The following is a 10,659-nucleotide window of genomic DNA, read 5'->3' on the forward strand; positions in this document are numbered from 1 at the left end:
CACATAAGCCCCGAGAAAAAATATTTTATATATAATTATATAGAATTATATAGAATTTAATTACACTTCAGCATATACAAGCCAAGAAGAGGACTTGATTTACAGAAATACTTAACTCACACTCATTCACACTTACACTCCTCTCCCGCCTTTATCTTAGAATTACAAAGCTATTATTACTATTCATTCTCTTTTACTCTATAATCTCTATATCATAGTCTATTATTAATATCCATATCCTATTTTTTTATTTCTCTTTATCTGTACATAGCATTTCTTTATCCGTACTTAGCTCTCTATCTTCCTTGTATTCTTTAACTGCATGTTCCATCTACATCCTATTTTTTTTGTTTTCTATTGGTCTCATTACAATGCATTTCCTTAACTTACAAATAGATAATAAATTATCTATAACTAACTATACTAACTATACTAACTAATTATCTATAACTGACTATAACTAACTATAATATACACTACAATCTTATTTTATACTCACAGCTTTGTCTTACAAAATACTCATTCCTTATCTTTACATTATCTTTATTTTTACAATAGTCTCTATTTATATCTTTTCCTTCCTTTCTTCTTTCTTTTCTTTTCTCTATCCTTCCATAGTTTTATTAACGTTTTTCCTTTAAGTTCACTCAAATCTTCTCCCCATAAATTTTTTACAATCTCGCCTTATCCTTCCCTAACTCTTCAAAATTATCTCTTGTCTCCTCGCATTCTTTAACATAATGCTCAAGGTTATCCTCGCTTTCACCACAGAAAAGACCCTTCCTCCTCTATTCCTAACCAGTATTTATACTTCTCTTCTAAATTATCACATTTTAATTTAAATAACGCTCTTATCTCATTTCCTCTCTTCCATTCTATATTCTCCACCCTCAAATAATTTGGTACCCTATCCTGCACATACTTATTTCTTTATATCTTTTATTATACCTTAACCTATCTATTCTCTTTCCCCTGCCTCTGTAAATCCCTTTCTCTATTTATTAAATCTTTTTCAAAACTTTCATTCCTATGTCCCATTACTTCTCTAGATTCAATTCTCCATCCGTTTCTGTTATAATAACACTCTCTTTCCATATCTATTATTCCAAATCATAGCTTTGTTTTTTCTCTCAACACTTCCCTGACCAAATTACCTGTGTTTCCAGATTTAATCTTTTTCTGTCCTCAACCTCCTTTGAACTTATTCATTACCACTCCCTCATAATTACATATCTTGGAGTGTAGAAGTCTAATTTGAAAATCCACCTGACGTAGTCTAACATTATCTTTTCTAGTTCACCTTTTTCTACCCAGCCCCATAATTCCACTCCATATGTCTTAAACTGTATCAGATATTTAAATAGCATCCATTTTCTACTAAAGTCATTTCTGCATATCTTTTCCCCTAAGCTCCTTTCTTGCTATCATTTTTTCTGTTTTATTTATTTTTTTAATATGCCTTTTATAATCCCCTTTCCTATCTAAATTAAAACCCAAATATATAAATTCCTGCACTTCCTCTAGTTCCTTACTCCCATTTTCATTTCTCTTTCCTTTTCTCCTCCTTCCTCCAGACACATTATTTTCGTCTTTTCTGTAGTCTAGTTTCCCTCCAAAAATTTTTTTAACATGCTCATCATATCCTGTAATGCCTCCTTATTATAAACTACGTCATCTACTAAAACTAAGTCATCCGCATATGCTAATGATCTTATTCTATCCCTACCTAGTCTAACTCCTTCTATTCCTCTTTTCTCTCATTATCTATTTTCGCAATATATAAATTAAACAACAATGGCTCATTACACAGCCTTACTTCTTTATTCTGAATAATTGCGTGTATCTTGTTTCGTTCTTATCCTCACCGCCATTTCCTCATACATCTTCTCTATCTTCCTTACCAAATATTCATTTATACTTGCCTCTAAGAGTCTCTCAAAGTTAGTTTCTTATTAAAGGCAGCTTTTAAATTCGCAAACATCATATATATTTTTCTCCTTCCTTTTTTTTCCCTCTGCATCAAATGCGTCAATATGAAAATATCCGTTGTTGACCTTCCTCTTCTAAATCCAGCTTGACTTTCCGGAATCATATTTTTGGTTTCCATCTCCTTTTCTAGTCTATACCTTATTATTTCTGCATATATATTTTATACGCCGTACATTATAACAAGATATCTCTGTAATTTGTTACTTCTCGTCTCCTCTTTTTTGTTTTAGAAGGATAATTATACTTTCTCTCCAATCTTGCATCTTGTCTGTATTTCACATTTTTTATAGTAGTTCCACTAGCCTCTTCCGTAAACCCTCACATCTGCGTACATCCAGGCTTCCATAGGCATACCACTATTCTTGCCGCCTATTTCTTCTTCATCTTGTGCTCTACCAATCTCTTTAGCCTTTAGTCTTTCTTCTTCACTTTCTTCTTTATTTATATCTTTTTTTTCTTCCTTTAGTTTAGAGAGCTGACCGATGCTCTGCTGTACTTTATTTTCCACTTCCGTCCAATAGCTCCTTAAAATATTTCCTCCATTCTTCGCCTTTTATATTATTCTCTTTTCATATCTTCTTATCTCTCTTCCTATTAATATACTTTCATATATCTGCTTCCCTCTTCAACTTTTTCAATTCGTCTTCTTCCCTTTTTTCTTTTTGTTTCTTCTCCAATAATTCTCTGAATTCTTTCCTCTTCTCCAAATATTTCTTTCCCGTCTCTTTTCTATTTTTCCATTTTCTACATATTCTCTTCATCTCTCTTTTCTTCCTGGAGCAGCTAATATCCCACTAATCCTTGTATCTTACATATTTTTTCTTCTTTTTAACCTTCTTCTTCACGATATTGTTGAACACAATCTGTTTTAATTTCTTCCATATAGCTTTTACCTCTTACTTCCTTATTTCTTCTTCTTTGATGACACTGTCCTCTTCGTTCTGGTCCTCTTCCGCATCATATTCTTCCAATCCCATAACAGTTCCTTTCTCCAGTGTCAGGCTCAGTGGCATGTGGTCCGAATCCATTTTCGCGTCGATAATTCTAAATTCTACAATTCTATCGCTAAGAAATATCGTTGCGATCGTAACCATCGCATAATCTATTACCGAGCTATCTCTTGCTCCTACATACGTATATATTCCCCCTCCCAGCCGCCTCTTGATCTTTTGTTCAAAATGTGCCAGCCATACTCCGTTACTAATTCTATAAAACCTCAACCTCCATTTCATCATTTTATCCTTGATACATCTGTCCTTTCCATCATCCTCTAAATTTCCTCCTAATTCCTCAATTCTAATTAAAATCATCTCCTATTGTTATTACATTCTTTGCTTTCGTACATTTCTCCTTAATTTTTTCCATCTTTATATCCAAATTTTTACCTCCTTGTTCTCCGTCTCTATACTGAGACTATATCTATCTTTTCTCCACTTATTGTTAACTCTGATTACTCCTTTCCACTCTGCTAATTAACCTATCGTCCTTATTCCCCCATCCTTTTCTCTTTCCAATTATAAAACCACCGCTTGCCCTGCCTCTTTTTCTTTCCTTCTTAGCATAATTGCAATCCCATACACATATCTTAAGTAATCTATCCTTCACACCAATCCTTCCCAACCTTTTTCATTTAACTATGCCTCGCATAAGCTCACGAAATCATCCTTTGACATAACTCCAAAAATCCAAATTCTTTCTACACCTGCTATATTCCAAAATAATATTTTTCTTTGTTTTCCCTGTTTACTCCCTTTTGCCCATTTGCTTAATCCCACTGTCTTATTTTTTCCTTCTATTCTAACTTCTATTCCTAACTTCTGTCTCTTTCCTCTTCTAACTACCTTATCTCTTCTTAAATTACTATTTATTTCTTCTTGGCTCATGCAAAATTTTGTTTTTATTTTCCCAATCTTTATCTACCTTGCTTCTTCCTTCACCTATCTCTGTTTTCTTCTTTATCTTATTCTTCCTCTTTTCTTCATTCTCCCTCTCAATTATATTCCATGTCTTCCATGTTCCATCTATTCTTACTTTACCTAATCCAACCTTTATATCTTTTCCTCTTTCTGTTCCTTAATCCATTTGTTAATCCTCTCCTGAATTTTCCTTTCCTTCCAGCTCATTTTCAATAAAAATCCTACCTCCTTTTAACTTATGCTTATTCCTCATTATTTCACTCCTTTCCTCCTCACTTCTTACTCTAATTACTATCATTGTTTATCCTCGAGAAGACTATACATTATTCTATCCCCAATCTTTCTTTTATAAACTTTTTAATCCATTTTCCCCTTTCTTTTCCATCTATTTCTATCCCCCTCGGTATATCTCTTCCTTTTATAATTTTTTTTTTCTCTCTTCTTTTTCACTATCTGAAATTCATTTCTTTAAAACATTTACCTCCCTGCTTAAACCCTCCTCGCTTACCTTAGATCCTACCCTTGAGTTATCTCCTTGCTTTCCAAAATTATTTACTCCTTCCCTCGCTATCATAATCATTCCCCTCACTGCTTGTCTTGCCTAAGCTTCTTATATCCTTTAAACTTTCTACCATTTTCCTATTATTTTCTGACAAATCTTTCTTTACTGTTTCCAATTCCTTCATAACCTCCTCTAATTTCTCCTCAAATTTTCTAATTTCTTTATCCACATCTTCTTGTATGTCCCTTCTTATTCTAATTACTTCTCTTTCCACTAAGCCTCTCATTTCTTTCCTCACCTCTGTACAATTCTTGCTAATCTCTTCATTTACTTCTACCTTTACTTTTTCCATTATATTTTTCTTCTCTGGCATGTCAAATGTCACTTTTTTCGAACCTATCTTTGTTGATTTATCCTCTGTCAATAAACGCTGCTTGTTGTCTACTTTGCTCTTTTCTATCTTACCCACGCCTGCTATCTCTCCTTCTTCCCGTTTTTATGTGCCGTTATTCCGCGCCCTAACCTATTCTTCCTCACCTCGATGTATCGCGCTCGATATTTTCTAACGCACGCACCAAAAACCTCTCTTCTAATTGCTCGCTTACCTCACGCTTCTAACAAGCTAATTAGCTCATAATTGAGGCTCCCGCTGATCCTATTTCGTTAAACTCGTTTATAAATTACTAAGATGCACTCGCATACATGCACTCACTCACATGTCCTCTAACCAAGTCCTACATAATTATATATAATTATATATAAAACATTTTTTCTCGGGGTGTTTCAAGAGACAAGAGTAGGATTAAGGTAAGTGACAACATAATAAATAATTTTATTGTTTATTACATAAAAATTTTTTATTTATTAGTACATTTATTACACAAGATTGGTGGAACAATTAGGAAGATCGAAAGTTGTGAAAGAGATATGCTGTAGATTTTAATCATAAAAGAAATGCTACTTGAATGCAGCTGTGAATTGGAAAGATTGCAAAGATCGTCATTATTGAGAACAAGCGATGAGAAATTTCATGTTTTTTATTGTATTCTCATTTTTTTTAAATTGTAAATTAAATGAATAAATGTGGAAGAGGAATTTTTAACAGATATGTATAATATTTTCCATTTGCATTTGTGTTATTTAGCTAATATCTTGTAAACATTACAAGACAATGGAAATGTACTAATAAATGTACTAGTGTACATTTAATAGTTTTACATTATATAATATGAATGAATTATTGTTTGTCGAATAAGCATTGAGATTTTCATCGAACATTCTAAAATGAAAGATACATGTCGGTATGTAACTAATATAACTAAATAAGAAGATAAATATTTAGTAGAATAAGCGCCAATATTGTCGAAATAATTTTTTTTCGAAAATTAGGTTTAGCTTAGCATGGCATTTCAAGCAATTCAAGCAATTTTCCAAGCTCGACCGCTCATAAAATTTATACTGACGTGACAAGCCTTTCTGGCTTGCATGCGATGTCTATCTTAAGAATAGATATCAAACATTAAACAAAAGAAAAAAGAAACATTAATTATAGATTAAGTCAAGATTAACTTTCCGCATATCCTAAATATAAAAATCCATAGGTGCTTCCTTCTCGGGAAGATCGCGAATGGAATGATGTAGTACATGAAATTAGGTGTCAGACCATTATGCTCTCTAATGCTAGAATATCAATTTTGATCACTTGTTGAAAATGAGCGTCGAGCGTCAACATGAAACATGAAAAGGTACTTTTATGCGTAAGTCCGGATCTACAATAGATGTTTTAAGCTTTAAGAAATGAATGAATCATAGTCTATTATTCTTCTCAAATTCGACTATAATTGATCAATTTCTTACTTATGCAAAAGTCTGCTGTGGCTTCATATCGACGCTCGACGCTCATTTTCGAAATCAAAATAAGTCACGTGATAGAAATTGACGAATATCAAACGTAAATTTTGATCACGTGACTTATATTTTGATGCTAAAAATGAGCCTCAGTATGAAAAGGCTTTAATCCATACACGGTTGTCATATATAACTGTGATCAAAGGCTGCGGTTAAAGTCTCACTACAAATGCTTTGAAGCGTTTGATTGATCAATTAGAAAAAAGAATTTTCCAAATTGATCAATCAAAAATTGCTTTAAAGTAGAGTCCTATATATGAGAGAAGCAACATCGGCGTCACGATTTCTGATTGGTATTATCCGCCATCTAATTAAAACAGCCGTTGTATCCGGAGAGCTGTCATATGTTTCCTTTCTACAGCTGAACTGATACATACACATATCTAAAACAGGTATGTTAGGTATTTTTGTATATTTGCGAAATACTTCCTGACAAAATAGAAACATAATCATGTTACAAAAATACATAACGTTATTGTAATAATGCATTCAATAAAATTATAAAACTAATTGTTTACAATATGCCGTTTACTTTTTTGTGTAACATTTTTAATTGCATTATTTAATCGCTATATTATTCAACAAGAAAACACAAAAACATTAATACTTATTTAACCTCATTCTGACGGAGTTATGATTCTTACAATGGAGTAAATTTTCATGGAAACTGGTCAGCTGGTCAACTGGAAGTGGGCTAAATATGGCGGTGCTAAAGTAGTGGGAAATGAATGTCGCTTCTCTCATATATAGGACTCTACTTTAAAGCATTTGTCGCTTGAAGCATTTTTTTATTGTCAGTTAGTAAAAATTCTTTCTTCCAATTCATAAAAAATTTTGAAACATTGTAAAACTGTTATAAAATTCTTGAATATAATTGGTTTATATATTTAGATCCAATGAGAAACTAAGGACAAGACTAATCATATCGAAGAATTTTACAACAGTTGCAAAGCTGCTTTCTCTGCTGAACGCAACCATTTGTAGCATCAAGTGACACCTAAAAGCCGAATTTACATCGTGCACTTGATACACATACTAACTAGTATAACTTTCTATTAAATTATTTTAATTTCAACGATGTTAATTCAAAGAATATTGGTACAATATGCATCAAAATGATTAATTAAATACACATCTCGTGTATATGTTTACACGTATCGCCGAAATTAAAATAATTCAATAGAAAGTTACTATTTAGTATCCGTATCAAGTGCACGATGTAAATTAAAGCCAAAGTCTCACTAGGGGTACGGTCAACATGTTTTTTAATTGATCATTTTGTAAAATTCTTTCTTCTAATTGGTCCATCAAATGTTTCAAAACATTTGTAGCGAAACTTTGACCACAGCACAGCCTAGGAACCGGTCTCATCAACTCTGATTAATCTAATCGGTCGATTAAGTATCAATCGTGATTAGTCAATTCTGCTGAACAGCAAATGCAATTGGTCAGTTCCAATGTAACAATCGATTGAGTTAATCGGAATTAGTGAGATCGGCCCATAATATATCATTTATTCTTATTTAACATTCGGTGAATAACAAGAATAAATAATGCATGCGCATCATTCACGCGTGAAACGAAATGTACTCTAGAAAGTGCTTTGAAGCGTTTGATGGAACCAAACCAATCAGACGAAAGAATTTTACAAATTGACCAATCCAAAAACGCTTTAAAGCATTTGTCGTGCATTTCGTGACAGAGAGAAAGAGGGATACTGAAAGAGGAAGAGAAACAGAGAGAACAGAGATGCGAATGAAGCGATGCAGAAAATCATATATTTTGCGAGGAGTCCGGGTGACGTCACGAGGTACGGTTTATTTATAAAACTACCGACTGACGAAATGTTCGCACTTTGAGTCTACAGTCTACTCGTATGCATCTTGCACGTCATATATAAGTAAATTGTTGGAGATTGACGACGTGTTTCAATTCTCTTGCTGTTGCACTTGTCTTTACAGAGGAACCACGTAAGGCATTAAAAATCCTGGTGAATTTCACTGACACGTAAGTGAAATTCGTCGGCAGTCACCCGGGCAAACGAGGCTAGCTTATAAATACGTCGAGGATTCATTCGTTAAATGGCTATTCCAAAATACATCTTATGTATGTGTTAAGTTTAGAGGCGTGCCAGAGAGCCGACGACTCCAATCTCCGAATTGTTGAGCTTTGTTTTACCTAACGATGTACTTTATTTTTGTGAGTGGATCGTGTCTACCAAGTACTTATTCGAAACGTTGACAGGTGCGACTTTGAAAGTGGTCAGTAGGCCGATCGAGCAGCATTTCCACGAATCCTGTCTCTGATCGTGTCATTTCATTATAGTAATGTTGCGTCATGACTGATCATGATCCGATTCAAAATCACGTATCATCCTGTCAATTCTCTTTGCATGTATTCCTTGAAAAGTTAATTTAATAATTGCGTCGCAGTGCGAAATGTATTATCAGTCTGTTTTTTTCCTCCAGTTGAACTTGCATAGTTTATCTTTTTTTCTTTTTTCTCTGCTTTAGAAAAAAAAAGAATAGTGCAAGAAATTCAGCTAATGCGTTTCTACTAATGCAAATTAAATTAAATTTCAGTTCAATTTATTTTTCATCTTTGTCTAATTCTTAGAAATAGAAAAAGAGGAAGAGACCATTCTACCAATAATTAGCTGTAATTTCAATTCAACTTTTCATTTTTTTAATAGTTTTAAAATTTCTGAAAAGTCCGATTCTTTCCATGAATTTTTTTTTTCCTTTCTTAAGGGTAGAAAAATTCTTATGTACTTGTAAAATCTGACATATTTGCTTCTTTTCGTGAAGAAAATCATTCAATTTTCTTTCCATAATTTGAAAAAAACGACTTTTTTAAAACTATATTTTTCAATTCTTAAAAATATAAGAAGACAAAAATAAGTTGAACCGACATGGAAATTAATCTATATTGGTGAAGAATTAATTCTTAAAAATTGGAAGAAGATAATAAGTTAAACCAAGATTAAAGTTAATCTATGTTGATAGAGCTATCTTTATCTTATACCTGTTTTTATGAATAGAATTGAGGTTAAAATATCCTGTTGCATTTTGTAGATAGGAAGCGCAGTGCTTTCTTTGTCAGAAAAAGATAAGATTCCGACAGTTGGCAACAAGGAATTCCAATAAATACTTGATTTCCGTATATTTTCAAGATATTGAAATATGGAGATTACATTGACATGTATATTCTATTATTTTTTTAGGTATCTAAACGCAGGGGTAGAATAAGAGGCAAACATGAGTTTGCAGTGGACGCTCATAGCTGGTTTCCTCTATATTGAAGTTGCGATTGTCCTCCTCCTGGTGCTTCCAGTAGCCTCGCCAACCAGATGGCAAAAGTTCTTCAAGTCTCGGTTTTTGCAAAGCTTAAATAATCAAGCTTCTATTTATTTTGTGGTCTTGCTGGGTGTTCTGGTTCTCTTTCTATTGGATGCCATACGAGAGATGCGGAAATACTCCACGAGCTTAGATCACACAGATCATCATCAGTTGAATGTTGAAATGCAAGGTAGATTATACACAGTTTTTGACGTATTCTGAAAATTTTTAAGAGATGATTTTTTTGAATCTTGAAATACTTGAGAATCACACTTTTGTATTTCACAACGTTCCTTTTTGTATATTATTTGAAATTTTGTATTCTTGTGACTCCTGATTATGCGCGAGCTATAAAATTATGTCACTATTCTGACATTTATATTAATACACTCTTTCCAGAAAATATGAGATTGTTTCGCGCACAGAGGAACTTCTATATATCCGGCTTTGCGCTGTTTCTGAGTTTGGTGATACGTCGTCTTGTCATCCTGATATCTACTCAAGCTTCTTTACTCGCACAAAATGAGGCAGCCATGCGACAGGCTCAGTCGGCAACGACTACAGCCAGAAGCTTGTTGTCCCAGAGAACAATTGGAGAAAGTGCGCAGAATGATTCCAACGAGGCACACGATAAAGCTGTCTCGGAATTGAAAACTCAAATTAAGGAGTTGCAAGCGAAGAATCAGGAGCTCGAGAGTAATTTGACTAAAGAAAGGAAGGATAAAGAAGCGATAAAATCGCAGGCGGAATCACTCACGAAGGAATACGATCGTTTGACTAAGGAATATACAAAACTAACGCAATCGAGTGGTGATAAGAAAACTGATTAAATAATTAAGGTTTACTCGTTTTTCTTTTTTTTGTTTTTTAAACCATCATTTGCTCGTAAATCCTAAAATTTTGTTATGTTATATTATAATTTGTATTGCAAATTTAAACAAGAATCACTCACTTGATATTAAAACATATTTATATATATATATATATATATATATATATATATATA

At 33.1% G+C, this 10,659-nt stretch overlaps 1 protein-coding gene across 1 annotated transcript; it reads left to right on the forward strand.

The window, feature by feature from the left end:
- Positions 1-9,572: 9,572 nt before the first annotated feature.
- Positions 9,573-10,483, forward strand: LOC105625626 (B-cell receptor-associated protein 31). Its single transcript, XM_012206949.1, has 2 exons — positions 9,573-9,843; positions 10,053-10,483. Exons 1-2 carry the CDS (start codon positions 9,573-9,575, stop codon positions 10,481-10,483), a joined length of 702 nt encoding a protein of 233 aa, XP_012062339.1.
- Positions 10,484-10,659: the final 176 nt, after the last annotated feature.

This window comes from Atta cephalotes, assembly GCF_000143395.1.
Source record: "Atta cephalotes unplaced genomic scaffold scaffold00003, whole genome shotgun sequence".
Classification (NCBI taxonomy): Eukaryota; Metazoa; Arthropoda; class Insecta; order Hymenoptera; family Formicidae; genus Atta; species Atta cephalotes.